We start from the raw sequence: 22,378 nt of genomic DNA, 5'->3' as shown, positions 1-22,378 counted from the left end.
TCTAATCTGCTAAAATAGGAAAGTATGGTAATTGCAAAGTAGGCACGTGTTGCATTAACCAAATCCTAACCTTACCCTATTTTGTGTGTTTACTTTCTGAATGAGCAAGCAACTCATGATTGATTGTACACCCATATACCTGATGGTACAAAGTTCATATTGAATAGATGGGAGTATAAAAGCAAGTCTATTTAAGTGACTGCCACTTTAAATGCTGTGAAGGTATTAGTATTAGGTCCTGTCCAGTGTGATTGCAAAACAACCCAGTTAGCTGTGAGAATAAAAAAGGAAAAAAGCTCCTGCCAAGTTTTGTAACGAAAGCCCTGCCCGGTGAGATCCCTGTTTCTGTGACTCCCTTTTTCCCACTCCCCTGATTCCTCTCTTTTCCTCTCCTCCCAGCCCCCCTATAATACCAGGAATAGAGAAGGAACTGGGACGCATCTGGACAGCTGGAAATGAAACTGGAGAGACACAAGTCAACCACACTAAGGTAAGGAAAACCTAATCATTCAACAAGATCACAGGCTGAAAAGTTTGGGAAGTTTTAGTCTTGTGACTTTTTGATTATTCTAATGGGGTTTTCATGTGATAATCCCATGCAAACAAACCTTTGATAATGCAGGGGTTTTGATAGGCTACTGTAGCAGAAGAGAATGGGGTACAATATTCTATTAACCATTTTTCATTCATCACTTTAGGAGCTTTAATGCACGTACAGTAGGTCACTGCACAGAGCTCTGTTACAGTTACCCCATAATATGGTCTTAATAATGTTGTCTCGCTTTGTTTGGCCATAGGCAGGGAAGGGAAGGAAAGCCTGATTGTATGGTATATCTGCCTTCAATCATCAAATTATAGTCACTTCCCTTGGTGCATTGTATCCAGTGCCATTTTATATCTAACATGGGTTTTCCTGCTGTCTCCTGCAGATTTATGAGGGGTGTGCCTGCCTGACTGGCACAGCAGCAAAGTTAATCTCTAAGTGTGCACAGAGGGACACGTCTCCTTAACAACATGCAGCATTGACAAAATACTTTCACTCTCCTGGCTTTCACAGCTGTTGTGGACTCCACCTGCACCCATCTCTGTTTCTAGATGCTCTGACATCTCTGAATACTGACCAGGAGGAAGACACAGACAGGCAGGCCGGCCGGCCAGCAAGATGGAGGAATTCTCTACCAGCAACACAGACGGGACAGAGACATGTGCCAAGGAGATAGATCATGGGACTGTGAGGCCCAGGGGCTCACATGGGGACCAGCAGAGAGTTAAAGTTCAACTCCAGTCTGATAACACAGATGCACCGCCACCACCACCGGATAAACACTCCAGCAATGGCTGCCGTGCAATGGAGTCTCTGGATGCTGGATCGAGGCAGAGAGAGTGTGTGACTGTGCCTGCCAGTAAACCTTTGGGTTGCTGCTGTAACGCAAGCTGCAGGAAGGGCCTTGGGCCTTGTGTACTGTGCTGCAGTCAGATCACAGACGTTTGCAAGGACCCTGACAGTAACACTGCAGTCCAGAGAGCAGGGATTTCACCTCAGACGTACACAGTTGATAAAACAGGATATGTTACACAGAGCATTGAAGGTACTGTAGTGCATCACAACACAGATGTACGCAGGAGTGTCATGGAGTTGGAGTCAGAGGAGTTGTCTCCTCTGTGTAATGCAATGACACTATCAGGTGGGGGCAGTAACAAGAACTGGTTTCAGGGCTTGCTCTACCCTGGTACCTCCTTAGGTTATGATAGAGGCAAGGAGGCTGTAGGGGGCAAGGAGTCAGGCTCAGAATCCTCAATGTCCTCAGTGCCATCTTCCACAGGAGTCACTACGGGCAGCTTTGCCTTCTGTCTGGTGGAGGAGGTGACATCATCAACAGTCACCGACACCAGCTCTGTCCATAGACTCAGAGATGTCCACATCAGCCCAGGGGGCAAAGCCGAAACTAAAATGTGCTCTACATTGGCACTCCTTCCCACCAGCCCTTCCAAAAGCCCCACGGCTTTAAAGATGGCCTCAGACAATGGGTTAGGATCTGACTGCGAGACTGAGGATAACTTTTCATATAATATGCAAGAGTGTTCGACGGTCCTGGTCTGTAGATTTTTGAGGGAAAACCAGAGGGCGAAGAAGTCGATGTGTACAGGAACCAGGGCTATCATCAGGACGTTACCCACAGGGAGGATCGCTGAGGAGGCGTGGAACACTGTCTGCAAAAGGGAGCCCCTCCAGGTGTGGGATGAGGATGACCACCACACTTCTGGGGGATACAGTGGACACAGTTCAACCTCTCAGAGTCTACATCTGCAAGTGTGTAAACTTCTCCTTGGAAAAACAGGAGACTTGTTTTTTGAGGTAAGAGCATACACGCAGTTGGCTTTAAAGGTTCAATTGAGCAAAACTGTGTCACTTTTAGTTTAATCCCTAGACTACACTGGACACACACACCTAGACCATACCCACACAAACACATGCACAGCGTGTTTCAGAAAGGAAACGTGTGTCAAAAAGAAAATGGTACAGTGCTACACTATGTAGTGTGAGCCAAAACTCAGGTTGACGTATTTTGGGATGAATCTTATCTTGGAGGCTTAGCTGAGTGATTTCCACTAGATGGGCCAGTGGCAATGTAAAAAAATGTATGAATTTGTTGTTGTTGTTCCTTTTTTTGGTCTTATTTTAAGGTTAGGGTTAGGCATAAGGTTATCAGTTTGCTTAAGGTTAGGTGTAGGTTTCACATCTGATTGTATGACTTTGTAGTGACTTCCCTGCAGAGCTGCCTCTAGTACATGAGTCACCCCAATAAAAGCCAACCTGCAGCCAAAACTCACTGAGCTACAGTGGCAATTGGGGGCAGCCGGGTAGGAGAGCAAAGGGGAGGGGTGGTTAACTAAGTAGAACACTAGAGGCCTGTATTATAGAGGTGCGTCTCAAATGTCACCATATTCCTTATACACTGCACTATTTTTGACCAGAGCCTTATGGGCCCTAGTCAAAAGTAGTGCACTATAAAGGCAATAGGGTGCCATTTGCGACACAGCTACAGGGCCTGGGCTGCTCTGCACTAGTGCTCACACACCCAATGGAAAAGTTAGGCTACACCATTACATCACAATCACTTGGCATATGGTTACAATCTCAACCATGCAAAACAAATACAGTCAGTGGAAAACAAAGCACTCACGCTCCAGAGTTTGTTTTAAGGTGCTGCTGAGTCAAAAACATCAAGCTTCAGGAGACATAAAAGGAACAACTTGCATACTTGGCCTACTTATAGCTTCAACCTGTGGTAATTGTTTGGTAGGTAGACCCAGAGTAGGTGAAAACAGTCACAGCCTATTGAAAGAAGAACCTGTCATATGAGGATGATTAGAGAGAACTGAGAGATGAGGGGATGGTCTGTCTTCAGTCCGCTTTACACCTTCACCAGGAATCATGAGAGATGAGGGGGATGGTCTGTCTTCAGTCCGCTTTACACCTTCACCAGGAATCATGAGAGATGAGGGGATGGTCTGTCTTCAGTCCGCTTTACACCTTCACCAGGAATCATGAGAGATGAGGGGGATGGTCTGTCTTCAGTCTGCTTTACACCTTCACCAGGAATCATGAGAGATGAGGGGGATGGTCTGTCTTCAGTCTGCTTTACACCTTCACCAGGAATCATGAGAGATGAGGGGGATGGTCTGTCTTCAGTCCACTTTACACCTTCACCAGGAATCATGAGAGATGAGGGGGATGGTCTGTCTTCAGTCCGCTTTACACCTTCACCAGGAATCATGAGAGATGAGGGGATGGTCTGTCTTCAGTCCGCTTTACACCTTCACCAGGAATCATGAGAGATGAGGGGGATGGTCTGTCTTCAGTCTGCTTTACACCTTCACCAGGAATCATGAGAGATGAGGGGGATGGTCTGTCTTCAGTCTGCTTTACACATTCACCAGGAATCATGAGAGATGAGGGGATGGTCTGTCTTCAGTCTGCTTTACACCTTCACCAGGAATCATGAGAGATGAGGGGGATGGTCTGTCTTCAGTCTGCTTTACACATTCACCAGGAATCATGAGAGATGAGGGGGATGGTCTGTCTTCAGTCTGCTTTACACCTTCACCAGGAATCATGAAAGATGAGGAGGGTGGTCTGTCTTCAGTCTGCTTTACACCTTCACCAGGAATCATGAGAGATGAGGGGGATGGTCTGTCTTCAGTCTGCTTTACACCTTCACCAGGAATCATGAGAGATGAGGGGATGGTCTGTCTTCAGTCTGCTTTACACCTTCACCAGGAATCATGAGAGATGAGGGGGATGGTCTGTCTTCAGTCCTCTTTACACATTCACCAGGAATCATGAGAAGATGGCGATGTCTGTTTTGACTTTTAAGAAATGTATTTTCTCAGGACCCCAAATGGAAAAATGCCTTTGGGCTTTATTATGTTTTATCCTCAATTATTTTATGAAAAGTTGTTAAAACATGACAGTGTGTACAGTGGTCCAACACAATAAAGAGTTATGAGTACATTCCTAAAAGGGGGAATGAGGAGTGGCATGAGCTCAGAGGGGGTTATGAGCTCAGAGGGGGTTATGATGCAGTCTAGTCTGGGATTCAAATGACAACAAAGTGGGCCCCCTGCCACTTTTGGAGACAAACGTTTTAGAAAAGTATTTACCAATCACAGATTGCCCCTTTAGAAGTCAGTAAACCTCAGAGAATGGACTGCAGACCTTCTCATTCAGTACTTATTCTGCAGCAGCAATAGACTGTACGCTGCTGGTAATAATACATTAGACTGCCACCTAGTGGTATGATATATATTGTTACTTCTCACTTAAACCATTGGCACAGAGAAGTGTCCAATCTAATCTGAAAAACTGATGTTTGCTCCAGTCCAAGCAATGACACACCTGATTCAAATGATCAATAAAATATAGTCTGTAATAAATACTTTATTATTTGGAATTAGGGTAAATTAAATGCTCTCCTTTTGAAAATAAATTGCATGGCCGATTCAACTGACAGCAGAATACATGAAATTAACTGCAACTGTTGTTGTACAATATATATTTGTACTGAGCCACCGTGGACTCACCAGAAAATAAGACTCTAATATCCTTGTTAAGTTATTTCTGTAGAAAATAATACCAGAGTCTGTTTCAGTGATCAGGGTTTAAAGAGGTCATTTCAAGGTTGATTGAACTCAATAGTGTGGGTCAGGGATGAAGACAATGTGATTGGTAACTGTGTGTGTAAAGGACCTCACGCTGCTTGCTTAGCGAGTACCGTTTCCTCCTGAGTCGGCTCATACCAAGGCTTGAACCCATTATCCCAGCCTTGCTAACACATGTGATCACCCTCCTGATGCGTCTTCCCATTCGCACCACGGAAAAGCTGGCTTTTGCGGGCCACTTCAGGCTAAGGAGTGATTTTCATGTGCGTGTGTGTGTCCTGTGTGAGTCTTTTCTTGAGTGCAGTCACTGCCGACCTAACGTGATAGCATAAGACTTTGTTTCCACAATATAGAGATTTTCACGAATCGCCCAAACTGCAGTGGTTTGTGTAGAAGAGCAACGTGATGTGTTTTATAGAGAATGGATGGTCATGTTCTCCTAATAACTCCTCTTACTGATGTCAAGTCTCCCTAACCATATAAGGGGAGCTGCCCCACCCCCGCTCTAGTTTTGCTCCCTCTCTCCTCTTAGGTTTCAGACATGCTCTTTCTCTTCTGTCTGAAATCTCTGTCTCAAACATACTCTAATTGTGGAGGCTGTATTGCATTAGGCATGATTTTCTAATGTAAGTAAAATATATTTTCTTTGTCATTCAGATGGTTTATTCAATGAAAGCAGTAGCACTAGTACTTAACTGACTTTTCTATCAAATGATGCATACTATCATCTTAGTTATTCGTATCAGTGGTGATCGCTCAAGGTAGAGTGTGATTGTGTTCCTGATGGTAAATGCGGGTCGTATTTGTCTCTGTTCAACTGTTAGGTAAAACCCTACAAGATAGGCAGAGTGTTGCTTATGGCAATATATCTTATAGTGTTACAGGGGTTCCGTACATGATCTTGTGGCACAACTATCATTTCAGATGGTTTCATTGCAAACATGCAGTACAGTATATTACATGCATCCTTGTGACAAGTGCTGTAGTATTATAGTCTATGAAAGGCTGTATGGATGGCTGAAGTGATACCAAAAACCTTCACGAGATTCTATTGCAGAGGGATGTGTATCCCTGGTTTGGTGTAATATGTCAGAAAAGTTTCTAGCCAATGTATAGACTGTCCATGGCCAACAGGTCCATGGCCAACAGGTCCATGGCCAACAGGTCCATGGCCAACATCTGTAGCAACCTTCCACAATTTGACAAAAACATATTTTTTTATTTAAGACATTGAGACCTACTGAAGGTCTCTTTTACAAATGTGCCCTGTATGTACAACATAATATACACGTTATACCCAAGCGCTATATATATATATTATATATACTGTATATACACATTAAAATACAAAAACACAGTCATGGGAAGCACAAATAAAATATCACAAATCACCCAGAAAAACAAGTTACATTCCTCCACAAATAAGTCCCCAATCAATCCTTTAAATTGCCCGAACAGCAGCAGAACATCAAAATGTATTACTTTACTAAATTTGTCGTTCTATTTCATTTAATTTAAACAGATAGAAATGTATAAACTGACATGAGCTTTAAGCCATATACAGTATGAAAGGTATTTGAGTAACACTTAACATTGAATGTATCATTTCTAAAGGGGTTGTAAAGAGCTCATCAGTTGTTGATAGACAGTTTAGTTTACAGGTGGTAATAAACATTTATTACTATCTGACAGATATAATCTTTCATTATTGGTTTAGGCCTATAAATCATTGTACACGGGGTTGGGTAGGTTACTTTCTAAATGTAATCCGTTACTAGTTACCTGTCCAAAATTGTAATCACTAACAACGTCTGGATTACCCAAACTCAGTAACGTTATCTGATTACATTCTGTTACTTTTAGATTACTTTCCCCTGTAGAGGCATTAGAAGAAGACAATGTAGGTTACCAATTGAACAACATCTATTGCAGGATAAATCAATGTTAAAGTTTGCATAGCTGGCCGTATATGGATGTTAAATTTTACTTTATGGGTTGGTTATGTAGGCTTCTTCTAACCCATCGCTTTCTACTACATATAATAATAATACCATTAAATTATATCTTTACATTAAAAACCAAGTCTATCAGAATTCCATTCATTCCAATAAATGTTAAACCCCTTGATCTTCAAGAATAGGACTTGGAATTATGGAAATATAGATTAGCCAAATTGTTTTACCTGAGTATAACCCAAAAACTAAGGACTTGTTTGTCACACCCTGATCTGGTTCGCCTGTCCTTGTAATTGTCTCCACCCCCTCCATGTGTTGTGTTTTATCCCCAGTGTATATATCCTTGTGTTTCCTGTCTCTCTGTGCCAGTTTGTCTTGCTTACCAAGTCAACCAGCGTTTTTCCTTGCTCCTATTTTTCCCAGTCTCTGCTTATTTCTAGTCCTCCTGGTTTTGACCCTTGCCTGTCCTGACTCCGAACCCGCCTGCCTGACCACTCTGCCTGGTCTGATTATCAGCCTACCTATCCCCTTGTACTGTTTTTGGACTCCGATCTGGTTTCTGACCCCTGCCTGGCCTGACCTCGAGACTGCCTATCGTCTGGTACTGTTTGGACCTGGTTTATGAATTCTCGTCTGTCCCCAACCTGCCTTTGCGTACTCCCTTTGTTATAATAAATATCGGAGCACTACCATCTGACTCCTGTGTCTGCATTTGGGTCTCGCCTTGTGCCCTTATATTATTAGCCACCCCTCCTCGATGTTTATGATTTTGTTGTCATGGAGGACTGATTGGGCTCATTGATTTGAGTTGAGAAATAAATGCTGCACTCATGGAAGGGCATGCTTTGAGCACTACTGAAAAGTGCTATTTACATGTGAGAAATAAATGCTGCACTCATGGAAGGGCATGCTTTGAGCACTACTGAAAAGTGCTATTTACATGTGAGAAATAAATGCTGCACTCATGGAAGGGCATGCTTTGAGCACTACTGAAAAGTGCTATTTACATGTGAGAAATAAATGCCATGTGCTGCATTTGCCTATTGTTTACCTTTTTGTTGATGACACTTTATCTTGATAATATGCAGCTGTTTAAAGTGCAAATCCACAGATGAAACAATAACAAAATGGATGCCCAGCCTCTGTTTTGGTGAAAAGTTGAGGGATGGGCCTGGAGAAATGTAACCACTCTCAGATGAATAGACAGAGCTATGGAAGCAAGGACTGACCATCCATGAGCCTCCAACTGCTCTTAAACGCTAGTAAAACCAAATGCATGCTTTTCAACCGTTCGCTGCCTGCACCCGCACGCCTGACCAGCATCACCACCCTGGATGGTTCCGACCTTGAATATGTGGACATCTATAAGTACCTAGGTGTCTGGCTAGACTCTAAACTCTCCTTCCAGACCCATATCAAACATCTCCAATCGAAAATCAAATCAAGAGTCGGCTTTCTATTCCGCAACAAAGCCTCCTTCACTCACGCCGCCAAACTTACCCTAGTAAAACTGACTATCCTACCGATCCTCGACTTCGGCGATGTCATCTACAAAATTGCTTCCAACACTCTACTCAGCAAACTGGATGCAGTTTATCACAGTGCCATCCGTTTTGTCACTAAAGCACCTTATACCACCCACCACTGCGACTTGTATGCTCTAGTCGGCTGGCCCTCGCTACATATTCGTCGCCAGACCCACTGGCTCCAGCTCATCTACAAGTCCATGCTAGGTAAAGCTCCGCCTTATCTCAGTTCACTGGTTACGATGGCAACACCCACCCGTAGCACGCGCTCCAGCAGGTGTATCTCACTGATCATCCCTAAAGCCAACACCTCATTTGGCCGCCTTTCGTTCCAGGTCTCTGCTGCCTGTGACTGGAACGAATTGCAAAAATCGCTGAAGTTGGAGACTTTTATCTCCCTCACCAACTTCAAACATCTGCTATCTGAGCAGCTAACCGATCGCTGCAGCTGTACATAGTCTATTGGTAAATAGCCCACCCATTTTTCACCTACCTCATCCCCATACTGTTTTTATTTATTTATTTTTCTGCTCTTTTGCACACCAATATCTCTACCTGTACATAACCAACCATCTGATCATTTATCACTCCAGTGTTAATCTGCATAATTGTAATTATTCGCCTACCTTCTCATGCCTTTTGCACACAATGTATACAGACTCCCCTTTTTTCTACTGTGTTATTGACTTGTTAATTGTTTACTCCATGTGTAACTCTGTGTTTTTTGTTCACACTGCTATGCCTTATCTTGGCCAGGTCGCAGTTGCAAATGAGAACTTGTTCTCAACTAGCCTACCTGGTTAAATAAAGGTGAAATAAAAAATTTTTAAAAAATGATATAAAATGATTGTTTTAACCATGTTATGAGGTTATACAGTGTTATACTCTTGACCTCACCCTTCCCAGTCCCCTCCAACTCACAAGACAGGCAATACTCTTGACCTCACCCTTCCCAATCCCCTCCAACTCACAAGACAGGCAACACTCTTGACCTTGTCTTTACTAGAGGCTGCACGCCTACTAATCTCACTGCAACCCCCCTCCAGGTCTCTGATCACTACTTTGTTTCCTTTTCTGTCTCCCTCTCCTCCAACCATAGCCACTCAGCCCCTACCCAGATGGTCATGTGCCGTCGCAATCTCTCTCTCCCACTACTCACTCCTCTTCTATCCTATAATCTCTCCCTTCTGTTAAATCCTTCTGTCTCCTGGTTCTGCCTCTTCAACCCTAGTCTCATCCTATGACACGCACTGTCCCCTTTCCTCCCGGCCGGCTCGGCCCTCCCCTCCTGGTCCGTGGCTGAGTGACTCATTGCGAGCTTACAGAACAGGGATGCGGGCAGCTGAGTGAAAATGGAGGAAAACGAAACTTCTTTCACTCTCTCCTCTCTACCTTCTATTCCTCTGTATCCACTGCTAAAGCCACTTTCTATCACTCTAAATGTCAAGCTTCTGTCTCTAACCCTAGGAAACGCTTTTCCACTTGCTCCTCCCTCCTTAATCCCTCCCCCCTCCCTCTGTGGACGACTTTGTCAAGCACTTTGAAAAGATTGACGACATCTGCTCCTCATTCACTCGGCCTATTGGGTCCACTGGTCCCAGTCACACAGAACTACTCTGTCTTGACATCTTTCTCCCCTTTCTCTCCAGATGCAATCCTGCAACTAGTGAGGTCCGTTCGCCCATCAACCTGCCTGCTCAACTCCATCCCCTCCTCTCTTCTCCAAACCATCTCTGGAGACCTTCTCCCATTCCTTACTTTTCTCATCACCTCATCCCTGACCACTGGCTGCGTCCCCTCTGATATAAAAAAAACCAAAACTACATACCAGTATACCTTCTTAGTTTCTTTCCAAAACACTTGAGGCCCTCCTCTCTATACACCACGTCACTCAGCTCAGTCACATCCTCACATGGTCTCCTATCAGTGCTGGAGGACACTTAACTACTTTCTCAATATCTCTGCGTGCCTGGCAGATATCTCAGCTTGGATGTCTCCCCACCACCTCAAGCTCAACCAGACAGAATGTAATGTCTCCCCACCACCTCAAGCTCAACCAGACAGAATGTAATGTCATGTCTGTAAGAAAGAAGACACCATGCTGGTTATGATATTTATTTTTTTACCTTTATTTTACTAGGCAAGTCAGTTAAGAACAAATTCTTATTTACAATGACGGCCTAGGAACAGTGGGTTAACTGCCTGTTCAGGGGCAGAACGACAGATTTGTACCTTGTCAGCTCAGGGGTTTGAACTTGCAACCTTCCGGTTACTAGTCCAAATGCTCTAACCACTAGGCTACCCTATCCGCACATATCGTATGGAAGTATGTATGGAAGACTTTCTAAAAGAATGAACATACATGTGTGTTTGTGGTGTGCATGCGTGCGTCCGTTCATTGGTGCGTTCATCTATGTGTTCGGGAGAATAAATGAATTCATGACTATGAGTTCCATACCCTTTAAAGGAACCAAAGGAGGTTAAAGTCCGGTGATGATGTGAATATAATTTCAGAATATTAGACTCCAGGGAATATATGGTTTAGCTAAAGCATATTGTCTGTTAGGTTCTGCCAGCTGGATCCACTTCCCTGTCTCCTCTCTCTCTCCTGGGGTAGTGTGGTGGTCCTAGGGAGGGGTGGTGGTGGGTGGGGGCTGAATGTCCTGGGGTAGGGTGGTGGTCCTAGGGAGGGGTGGTGGTGGGTGTGGGCTGAATGTGCTGGGGTAGTGTGGTGGTCCTAGGGAGGGGTGGTGGTCCTAGGGAGGGGTGGTGGTAGGTGGGGGTTGAATGTCCTGGGGTAGTGTGGTGGTCCTAGGGAGGGGTGGTGGTGGGTGGGGGCTGAATGTCCTGGGGTAGGGTGGTGGTCCTAGGGAGGGGTGGTGGTGGGTGGGGGCTGAATGTGCTGGGGTAGTGTGGTGGTCCTAGGGAGGGGTGGTGGTCCTAGGGAGGGGTGGTGGTGGGTGGGGGCTGAATGTCCTGGGGTAGGGTGGTGGTCCTAGGGAGGGGTGGTGGTGGGTGGGGGCTGAATGTCCTGGGGTAGGGTGGTTGTCCTAGGGAGGGGTGGTGGTGGGTGGGGGCTGAATGTCCTGGGGTAGTGTGGTGGTCCTAGGGAGGGGGGGGGGGGGGTGGTCCTAGGGAGGGGTGGTGGTGGGTGGGGGCTGAATGTCCTGGGGTAGTGTGGTGGTCCTAGGGAGGGGGGGGGGTGGTCCTAGGGAGGGGTGGTGGTGGATGGGGGCTGAATGTGCTGGGGTAGTGTGGTGGTCCTAGGGAGGGGTGGTGGTCCTAGGGAGGGGTGGTGGTGGGTGGGGGCTGAATGTGCTGGGGTAGTGTGGTGGTCCTAGGGAGGGGTGGTGGTGGATGGGGGCTGAATGTCCTGGGGTAGTGTGGTGGTCCTAGGGAGGGGTGGTGGTGGGTGGGGGCTGAATGTCCTGGGGTAGTGTGGTGGTCCTAGGGAGGGGTGGTGGTGGATGGGGGCTGAATGTGCTGGGGTAGTGTGGTGGTCCTAGGGAGGGGTGGTGGTGGGTGGGGGCTGAATGTCCTGGGGTAGGGTGGTGGTCCTAGGGAGGGGTAGTGGTGGATGGGGGCTGAATGTGCTGGGGTAGTGTGGTGGTCCTAGGAAGGGGTGGTGGTGGGTGGGGGCTGAATGTGCTGGGGTAGTGTGGTGGTCCTAGGGAGGGGTGGTGGTCCTAGGGAGGGGTGGTGGTAGGTGGGGGCTGAATGTCCTGGGGTAGTGTGGTGGTCCTAGGAAGGGGTGGTGGTGGGTGGGGGCTGAATGTCCTGGGGTAGTGTGGTGGTCCTAGGGAGGGGTGGTGGTGGATGGGGGCTGAATGTGCTGGGGTAGTGTGGTGGTCCTAGGGAGGGGTGGTGGTCCTAGGGAGGGGTGGTGGTGGGTGGGGGCTGAATGTCCTGGGGTAGGGTGGTGGTCCTAGGGAGGGGTGGTGGTGGGTGGGGGCTGAATGTCCTGGGGTAGTGTGGTGGTCCTAGGAAGGGGTGGTGGTGGGTGGGGGCTGAATGTCCTGGAGTAGGGTGGTGGTCTTAGGGAGGGGGGTGGTCCTAGGAAGGGGTGGTGGTGGGTGGGGGCTGAATGTGCTGGGGTAGTGTGGTGGTCCTAGGGAGGGGTGGTGGTCCTAGGGAGGGGTGGTGGTAGGTGGGGGTTGAATGTCCTGGGGTAGTGTGGTGGTCCTAGGGAGGGGTGGTGGTGGGTGGGGGCTGAATGTCCTGGGGTAGTGTGGTGGTCCTAGGGAGGGGTGGTGGTGGGTGGGGGCTGAATGTCCTGGGGAGGGGTGTTGGTGGGGAATGTGTTGCACCACAGGCGCCCTTTCACGGGCTCCAAACCTTAATCCTGGATAGCTGAGAACATCCTTATAAGCAAGAGATTTACAGACAGAAGATCCCAAAGTTCAGATCTTTATAAAACAGGAAATATCATTAAAAAAATACCATCTTCCGTTTTGGAAAAGGAGGGAAGCGCCCTCTACCAAATTATGGCTCAGCGAATTGGCAAACACTGTACACTTAGAAAGAATTAGATATATTCTGAAGAATAAATTATCAACATTTGATCAAATCTGGCAGCCTTTCCTCTCCTACTTGGACGAGTCGGCGCTGTGAATTTGTACTTATTAACGCACTCTCAATTGTAATATTTTAATCTACCTTTGGGCAGCATGTGCTGGTCCTGCCTCCCGAGCAGTTGGGGGGAGGGGGGAGGGGGGGATAAGTAGATCTTTGTTTTATCAGAACCCTCATGTTCACAGCACTGATTTAATGCCCAAACAAATTCATTAGGCAAACTCCAATATATTGATTTTAGACTCAGAATAACTGCCAAGTTGACTCTCAGAGGCACACAGACACTTCAGATAGTGAGAGACCGTGTTATAATAGCACCTTTTATGAGAAAGGCTACTGTGTGTCTTGTACGTTTGTAATTCTCAAGGAGGCTGGTGGCACCTTAATTGGGGAGGACGGGTTCATAGTAATGATTGGAACGGAATGGATGGAATGGTATCAAACACATGGTTTCCATCTTTGATACCACTGCATTCACTCCATTTCAGACATTATTATGAGCCGTTCTCCCCTCACCAGCCTCCTGTGGTGTGATTTGGTGATGAGATGCCTAGGTCGTATTCAGTAGGGAGAAAAGGTTTTATAACTTCGTGACTTCCACCTGAACTTATCCAATGAGAACACAGATTATTGTTTTGGTTTGCTACAGTGTGCCTTGCTGAACGCGACCCTGTATCTTCCTATGTCTTCCCAGGCATGCCATACCCTGAGTTCTGATGTAAGGGTGGCCAGTTCAGGAGCTCTACTCCTGTCTTCCAGGAAGCTGCTGTCTGCAGAGAAGAGGGCCACATTGCCATGGCCGGAAGGAGGAGGGGCGTGTAGCTACCGAGCAACTCTACAGAGGACTGACATTTCTGCCTACATCTCAGGGACCCTTCTGGAAGTGGTTCTGTCCATCGGCAACACGGGCGTCAATGACTTCTCTCCTCCCTGTATCACCACAAGTCCCTTGGGCTGGGCTGTCCTGAAAGGTCCCATAACCAATATGAATCTTATGAAATTCAAGTTGATGAAGTATTGAATGAAGTAAACTGACATAATAAATCATATGAAATGTATATTAATCCAATTTAAAATACTACCTGTCTTATCAGAGAGTAGGATACAGCTGTTACTATAGAGATCCTATCAAATTACTATTAGTATTCTATTTCCTAATTCTATGGCTATAACCATATTGCTTACAGTTATCTGATCGATTCAGTTCTACATGAAGTGTCTACCAGTAGAGTCAATATAGAGTCCAGAAACAATCTACAGTATTTTACTCCTTTCTTAACTCCCTCTTGACTCACCCTCCCATCCTTCCTCCCTCCTCCTTCACCCCTCACCCTCCCTCTCCCTATTCCTCCCTCCCTCTCAGAGCGTCAACTGCACTCCCCCATGGTGGGATCCAGCGTGGTGCCGGCGGCTCCACTGACGGAGGTCAACAAGGAGCTGTCTGACCTCCAACCCCTGGTCAGTTTCCCGGAGGAGATGGCCTACATTCTCATGGATCAGGAGCTGCAGCTCTACAGCCGGATCCTACCCCAGGACTACCTCTGCTTCCTCACCCTCGACCTGGGGGGCCCTGGCCAGCCACAGCCCCAGGGGCAGACACACCAACCTGTACAACCCCATCTTATGGCTGGCTGCAGTCGGCCCCACAACGCAGTAAAGGACCTGGTCACAAGGTTCAATGAGGTGAGAGAGACCTAACTAACCTGCAATGTGTCTCAGCATGGGGAATACATTTTCTACCTATATGTTGAGTAACTGTGCCTGAGACCTGAAGACTAGTGTTGGTTCCCAGAGCTATTAACTTGGCTTGAGCTCAGTGGGCTAACACAGCCCTGTTGCAGAAAGGTGACTCTGGATTCAAACCCAGTTAGTCACACTTACAGTTACTGTATTTTCCTGTTTCCAGGTGAGCTCCTGGGTGACCTGGATGATTCTGACAGCAGGTTCTATGGAGGAGAAGAGAGAGGTGTTCTCATGTCTGGTCCACGTGGCCAGGTGCTGTTGGAACATGGGAAACTACAACACTGTCATGGAGTTCCTGGCTGGACTCAGGTAGAAGAAGGGCTAGGGAACATTTGATTATTTGATTTTATATTTGTGCAAATATGTTTCGGATCCATCTGCTCCACTATCATTTCCTGCTTAGTAAATAAACATCACACAATTTTTCTTTCACCCTCATTCTGTCTTCATCTCCAACTTCGCCTCCTCAACTGTCCACTTTTGGCCCTTCCATTCTCACTCAGCAGCATCTCTCCATCCTACCCTTCAGGTCTCGCAAGGTGCTAAAGATGTGGCAGTTCATGGAGCAGTCGAACATCGAGACCATGTGTGCCCTGAAGGATGCCATGGCGCACCACGGGACGTCTGCAGAGTACAGGAAGGTGGTCTCGCGTGCTCTCCACACCCCGGGCTGCAGGGTGGTGCCCTTCTCTGGGGTCTTTCTGAGAGAGCTAGGGGAGGCCCTGGATGGAGCAGCTAGCCTGATCAACCTCAGACCACGCCTCAGCTCACAGGACTCTGTGGAGGTGAGGAATTATGCATTTTTTGTCTGAACCCATATCTGTTTGGGGGGAGTGACAATGACCATAGGAGTTGCCAAGACCATACAAACAGATCTAGAATCAGGCTAGAGGAATCTTGGCATTATACTTAGAAATTAGGGACACATTTACTAAGTTTTGACATCACTGAATCTGTTTCCTACAGTTGTTTCCTATTCCTTTTTTTATATTCATTTACATAATATGTAAATGTGTTCTATCCAAGTATCAAGTGCATTTGACCTTTTTGAGACCATCCATTCAGGCCAGAAGTGAATCTCCACACAACACTACTCATTATAAATATACTTTAGTAACCTTTCCCATTGTAACAAACTTCTTCTTCGTCTGATGATGAGTATGAAGGATCAGACCAAAATGCAGCGTGGTACGTGTCCATGTTAACTTTATTAAATCAGAACACGAGAAAATACAAAATAACAAAGTGCAGGAAATAAATAAAAATGTAAACAGTTCTGTATGGTGAAAACACAGACACAGAAAACAACTACCCACAAACACCAGGTGGGAACAGGCTGCCTAAGTATGGTTCTCAATCAGGGACAACGAATGACAGCTGCCTCTGATTGGGAACCATACCAGGCCAAACACACAGAACAAACATAGAATGCCCACCCCAACTCACGCCCTGACCAAACTAAAATAGAGACATAAAAAAGGAACTAAGGTCAGGGCGTGACACCCATCTTAAACACCACCATGCCTTCTTTCCATAGTTTCAATGGTGTGTATTCATTCCCAAAAAATGTACAAAGAAAAAAACATACAAAATCATTTATTTCCTTCAATTCGCAAGGGGCTGAATGTATCTCACTGGAGAAAGCATCCGAGCGAGCAAAACAGAGCCCGTCTGTCTCTGTATGTGTAGCCCATCTATCTGATGCTGTCTGGTCTAAAAGACGATAACATTGTTGCCCCCCGTAGCATTGAATGCAAGGGAAGCAAGCATTTGGCCTCCCTTCATAATTAAAAATAAATAAATAATAACCAATCAGCATTGAGCTAAACTGAGTGAGCTCAACTGTGAATGGTCCTGGCGCAAAAAAAATTGTCAAGGGAAGACAGTTTGGATTTGGCTTCACACCAATCACATCACATCAAAAGCCAAACGTCATTGACAGGAAAAAATTTAATTGTTGTGTTGTTGTCCTCCGGTGGCTAGCTAGCGATTTCCTAAATTAGTCATGGATGGAGGTAGGGATTTGGACTTGTGGTTTTACTTAATTCTTCGCAATGGCCAATGATTATGATTAATATATAATCTGCTCAGATCACCGATGCAGATGTTGCTCTCCGGTTTTGGTGTGGTTGGATTTATTCTGCCACTGTGTCTTCTTCACAGTGTCAAGACATATGAACTAACAGGTTATAGAGCAAACAACGCAATTATCACTAACTCATCGGTTGTAATATGGCTCTTTTTTCTGGCTTGGCTTCCCCGGTGATTTTACCAACGCACCGCTACTGCATAGTTTGTCTCTGACTACAACGGACAGGACAACTTCCTGCAACGGGCGGGGCCAGATGGGCTCAACCAAGCAGAGAAGGAAGCAACCATCAACAACATCCTCCAGACCATCCGTAGCTGCAACCGCAGTATGGAGTCTGAGGATTGGGAGGAGTCTGGAGGGTCTGGTGACGGGAGCATCACTGGCTCACGTAAAAACTCCTTCAAGGATGGCAACCACAACCAGTAGGTGTCCACAGTAGGCCCACCTAACTTTCGGCTACTTTTTAGTGGTTTGTGCTGGATTTGCTGAATGTGCTAGAAAGTGTCAATAAAATCTGAAAACACTGATACCACAACACCTGCTAGTTGGCTCCCCGTTTCAATATTACATCGTATTTTTTTTGTTGTTGTTGTTGTTTTTTTTAAATTTTGACCCCTTTTTCTGCCCAATTTCGTGGTATCCAATTGTTGTAGTAGCTACTATCTTGTCTCATCGCTACAACTCCCGTAGGGGCTCGGGAGAGACGAAGGTTGAATGTCATGCGTCCTCCGATGCACAACCCAACCAGCCGCACTGCTTCTTAACACAGCGCGCATCCAACCCGGAAGCCAGCCGCACCAATGTGTCGGAGGAAACACCGTGCACCTGGCAACCTTGGTTAGCGCGCACTGCGCCCGGCCCGCCACAGGAGTCGCTGGTGCACGATGAGACAAGGACATCCCTACCGACCAAGCCCTCCCTAACCCGGACGACGCTAGGCCAATTGTGCGTCGCCCCGCGAACCCAGGGACTCTGATGGCACAGCTGGTGCTGCAGTACAGCGCCCTTAACCACTGCGCCACCCGGGAGGCCATCGTATTTTTCTTAATATAATTGTCAATGCATTATCATTTATTTTGCTTCTTTAGAAATATTTGTGTTGGTGTCTTATTATAGATAAAAATATCTGCATCCTTTTAAAGCTTCTTTTGGTCATTTTCCTCTCCTGAAAACACTCTTCTCTGGTCAGGTTCACCATGGGCGATCTCTCTGAGTCTGCGGGTGACCTATCTGACCTATCACAGGGCAAAGACCCAGACTTCCAGGGTATGGGTGAGAGGACTCAGAAGGCCTTTGCCCACGGTACAGAGCTCATGCCCTGGTACGTCCTCTCCCTCCACCCCCACGTACACCACTTCCTCCAGCAGGGCGCTACTGTGATCCACTATGACCAGGACTCCCACCTCACCGCCCGCTGCCTGCTCCGACTCCAACCCGACAATTGTATCCTCACCTGGGCCAAGCTCCAGAGTGAGGGCCTCCCTGGTTCTAGCCCCGGCCCTGACTCCTCAATGCTCCGGAGCCCCACTGGGTCAGGGTACTGTGGGAAGCTAATACTGAACAGCCTGGCGGATGGATTCCTGGATCTCTCCGTGGCGAAAGCTGTCTTCATGGGCCATCCTGGGGCTGACATTCAGGCGGTATGCCTGCAGAACAAGCTCTCATTTGGACTGAGCCTGGAGGAGTGTGGGGTGACTCTGCTCTATGGGCTCCATACAACAGACAACAGGTTATTACACTTTGTGGCCCCGAGAAACACAGCTAGGATGGTGTACGCTGGGCTGGAGTCCCTGTTAGCTGTTCACAGGAGAATGAGGAGGTTCCCTGACCAAAGGTTGCAGTGGCTCCGGAGGAAGTACGTCAACCTCTATCAGGTGAGGGACTGCAATGCAATGATGGAGTCAAGTTACTATACCTCGGGTCCGAGTCAAGTGTTCCAGTCCCTACTGGTAGAGTGTGAATGGTGTCACCAGTCATGAAAATTGTGACTCGAGTCTGAGCTCTGGACACGAGCACCACAACTCTGAGGGAGGAGATGAGAGTAATTTACCATTTTGTACCAAGAAAATGTTCATCTCTCTTCCAGGAGGATGGCAGGTACGAGGGTCCAACTCTAGCCCAGGCCATCGAGCTGTTTGGGGGCAGGAGATGGAGTGTGGGTGCTGGTAGCATGGAGAAGTCTGGAGCTCTGAAGAACAACCATCTCACTGTGACCAATCAGAAGACGGTTAACTCCAATAAAATTAAAAAGAAGGTTGGGACCAGGGTAAGGAGCCATATTTGCAGTAGCGATTGATTCAACTCCTGCACAAATACCTTGAGCTGGGTTGGAGGAACATGTTGAGTCAGTTTCAATAAAATAGCTACATTTGGTGTGTGTGTGTGTGGTGACAGGGGGACAGTGGGGATGCCACAGACGATGAGATGGTGTCACAGAAGGTGACGAGTGGTTGGGATATCCTAGGGCGGAATGCACCGGACCTGACAGACAACATGGACCAAGACCAGGAAGACAGCAGCTCCTATGGTTTCCCTGAGCCTCTCTCCTCCTCTTCCATGGCCATTAGCACCTCTTCCTCCTCCATCTCCAAGATAAAGCAAAGCAGTCTGGCAAAAACCACACAGAGTTACACATGGGATAAACAATCGTACAGTCAATAACACAATAGAAAAATCTGTATACAGTGTGTGCAAATGAAGTATGGAGGTAAGGCAATAAATAGGCCAATAGTGGTGAAGTAATTACAATTTAGCAATTTACACTGGAGTGATATGTACAGATGAGGATGTGCAGGTAGAAATACTGGTGGGCAAAAGAGCAGAGAAAAAAAACATATGGGGATGAGGTAGGTAGTTGGTTGGATGGGCTATTTACAGATGGGCTGTGTACAGCTGCAGCGATCGGTAGGCTGATCTGACAGCTGACGCTTAAAGTTAGTGAGGGAGAGAAATAAGTCTCCAACTTCAGTGATTTTTGCAATTCGTTCCAGTCATTGGCAACAGAGAACTGGAAGGAAAGGCGGCCACAGGAGGTGTTGGCTTTGGGGATGACCAGTGAAATGTACCTGCTGGAGCGCGTGCTACAGGTGGGTGTTGCTATGGTGAACAGTGAGCTGAGATAAGGCAGAGGAAAAAATTATTATGATATCACATTTCCTTAAGTATTCAGACCCTTTATACAGTACTTGGTTGAAGTACCTTTGGCAGTGATTACAACCTCAAGTCTTCTTGGTTATGATGCTACAAGCTTGGCACACCTGTATTGGGGAGTTTCTCCCATTCTTCTCTGCAGATCCTCTCAAACTCTGTCAGGTTGGATGGGGAGTGTCACTGCACAGCTATTTTCAGGTTTCTCCAGAGATGTTCGATTGGGTTCAAGTCCGGGCTTTGGCTGAGCCACTCAAGGACATTCAGAGACTTGTCCCGAAGCAACTCCTGCATTGTCTTGGCTGTGTGCTTAGAGTTGTTGTGCTGTTAGAAGGTGAACCTTCACCCAAGTCTGAAGTACTGCAGCTGAAAAATATCCCCACAGCATGATGCTGACACCACCATGCTTCACCGTAGGGATGGTGCCAGGTTTCCTCCAGACCAAAGAGTTCAATCTTGGTTTCATCAGACCAGAGAATCTTGTTTCTTATGGTATGAGAGTCCTTTAGGTGTCTTTTGGCGAACTCCAAGCGGACTGTCATGTCCTTTTACTGAGGAGTAGCTTCCGTCTGGCCACTCTACCATAAAGGCCTGATTGGTAGTGTGCTGCAGAGATGGTTGTTCTTCTGGAAGGTTCTCCCATCTCCACAGAGGAACTATGGAGCTCTGTCAGAGTGACCATCCGGTTCTTGGTCACCTCCCTGACCAAGGCCCTTTTCCCCTGATTGCTCAGTTTGGCCGGGTGGCCAGCTCTAGGAGGAGTCTTAGTGTGTCCAAACTTCTTGCATTTAAGAATCATGGAGACCACTGTGTTCTTGGGGACCTTCAATACTGCAGACTTCATGGCTTGTTTTCTTCTTTGACATGCACTGTCAACTGTGGGACCTTACATAGACAGGTGTGTGCCTTTCCAAATCATGTCCAATCAATGGAATTTACCACAGGTGGACTACAATCAAGTTGTAGAAACATCTCAAGGATGATCAATGGAAACAGGGTGCACCTGAGCTCAATTTCGAGTCTCATAGCAAAGGGTCCGAATACTTATGTAAATAAGGTATTTATGCTTATTTATTTTTTTAATTTGCAAAGTTTATGAACCTGTTTATGCTTTATTATTACGGGGTATTGTGTGTAGATTGATGAGGAATTGTTTGTGTTGAATCCATTTTAGAATAATGCTGTAATGTAACAAAATGTGGAAAAGGGGAAGGGGTCTGAATATTTTCAGAATGCACTGTATATAGTATTATTGTGTAATACATTATTAGCTGTTACAGCAGTGAGATTCCTTATTATTTTCCCAGTGTTTTTCTAAGTGTTTTCCCATTGTACAAAATTGCCACTATTTAATCAATGGCAGATTGTGGATTTCCAGATAGGGCTTTCAGTAGTGTGTTTGATTTGCACCAGCTGTCCTAGGAAGTTGACATTATCTACAATTGGGTGAATTGGGGCCTCCAACTTTTTGTTTCCATGTTGGTGTGTAGTATCCGGAGTCGTAAGGACCTGAAGAATTTGTTTGATGCCCATGCTGTGTCCTGTGGTCAGTCTGCCTCTGAACCTGCTCCTCTCTACACTCACCTCCGCATCGACGACAGAGTCACAGGAATACAGCCAGATCTGGGTGAGTTTCCTGGGTGAGTTTCCTGGGTGAGTTTCCTGGGTAAGTCTCCTGGGTGAGTTTCTGTTGAAGGAATTTAATTCCTCTGTTTTAATTCCCAATTACAATTAAACACTCTGTCAATTCATAAGAATTTGTAAGACCCTTATTGTATAGGAATGGTATAGCCCCGGTCTTAAAAGTCAAGTAACAGCCTTTAATCAAGAGAGTACTGAGTTCATACACATTTTACCACAGGTTATAAACTGAAAATGACGTCAGTGTTTTCTAAATGTTCCGTCTCTTCTTGACACTGGTAGAAAGGCTCTATAGCTCTCAAGCCTTCCCTCCTCGCCTAGAGCCAAGGTCAGTCGGTGTAGATAAGCATTCTAGACAGTCTGGAGATAGTTCATTCATTTGTACCAAGGAACAGACCGTCATTGTACTAAACTCCCGACTACATTCACTACATTATATTCAATACTGGGAGCAAGAGAGAAAATTCATACATGTACAGTAGCATAACAGTATTCTGACTAGTACATCCTGATTGAAATGTATACATAATTAGTCATTA

General features: G+C 46.4%; 1 protein-coding gene across 1 annotated transcript in view; it reads left to right on the top strand.

Moving 5' to 3' along the window:
• Positions 1 to 223: 223 nt before the first annotated feature.
• Positions 224 to 22,378, top strand: part of LOC110530522 (1-phosphatidylinositol 4,5-bisphosphate phosphodiesterase epsilon-1) — a 41,836-nt gene continuing 19,681 nt past the window's right edge. The window contains exons 1-11 of the mRNA XM_036989917.1: positions 224 to 490; positions 930 to 2,356; positions 13,911 to 14,187; positions 14,580 to 14,899; positions 15,123 to 15,268; positions 15,489 to 15,744; positions 17,253 to 17,473; positions 18,241 to 18,925; positions 19,138 to 19,317; positions 19,446 to 19,661; positions 21,621 to 21,825. Of these exons, the coding sequence (XP_036845812.1) occupies positions 1,163 to 2,356; positions 13,911 to 14,187; positions 14,580 to 14,899; positions 15,123 to 15,268; positions 15,489 to 15,744; positions 17,253 to 17,473; positions 18,241 to 18,925; positions 19,138 to 19,317; positions 19,446 to 19,661; positions 21,621 to 21,825 (3,700 nt within the window). The 5' untranslated portion in view covers positions 224 to 490; positions 930 to 1,162. The remainder of the gene's footprint in view (positions 491 to 929; positions 2,357 to 13,910; positions 14,188 to 14,579; positions 14,900 to 15,122; positions 15,269 to 15,488; positions 15,745 to 17,252; positions 17,474 to 18,240; positions 18,926 to 19,137; positions 19,318 to 19,445; positions 19,662 to 21,620; positions 21,826 to 22,378) is intronic.

Source organism: Oncorhynchus mykiss, chromosome 1 (assembly GCF_013265735.2).
Source record: "Oncorhynchus mykiss isolate Arlee chromosome 1, USDA_OmykA_1.1, whole genome shotgun sequence".
Lineage (NCBI taxonomy): Eukaryota > Metazoa > Chordata > Actinopteri > Salmoniformes > Salmonidae > Oncorhynchus > Oncorhynchus mykiss.
This window is presented reverse-complemented; position numbering and strand designations above follow the sequence as displayed.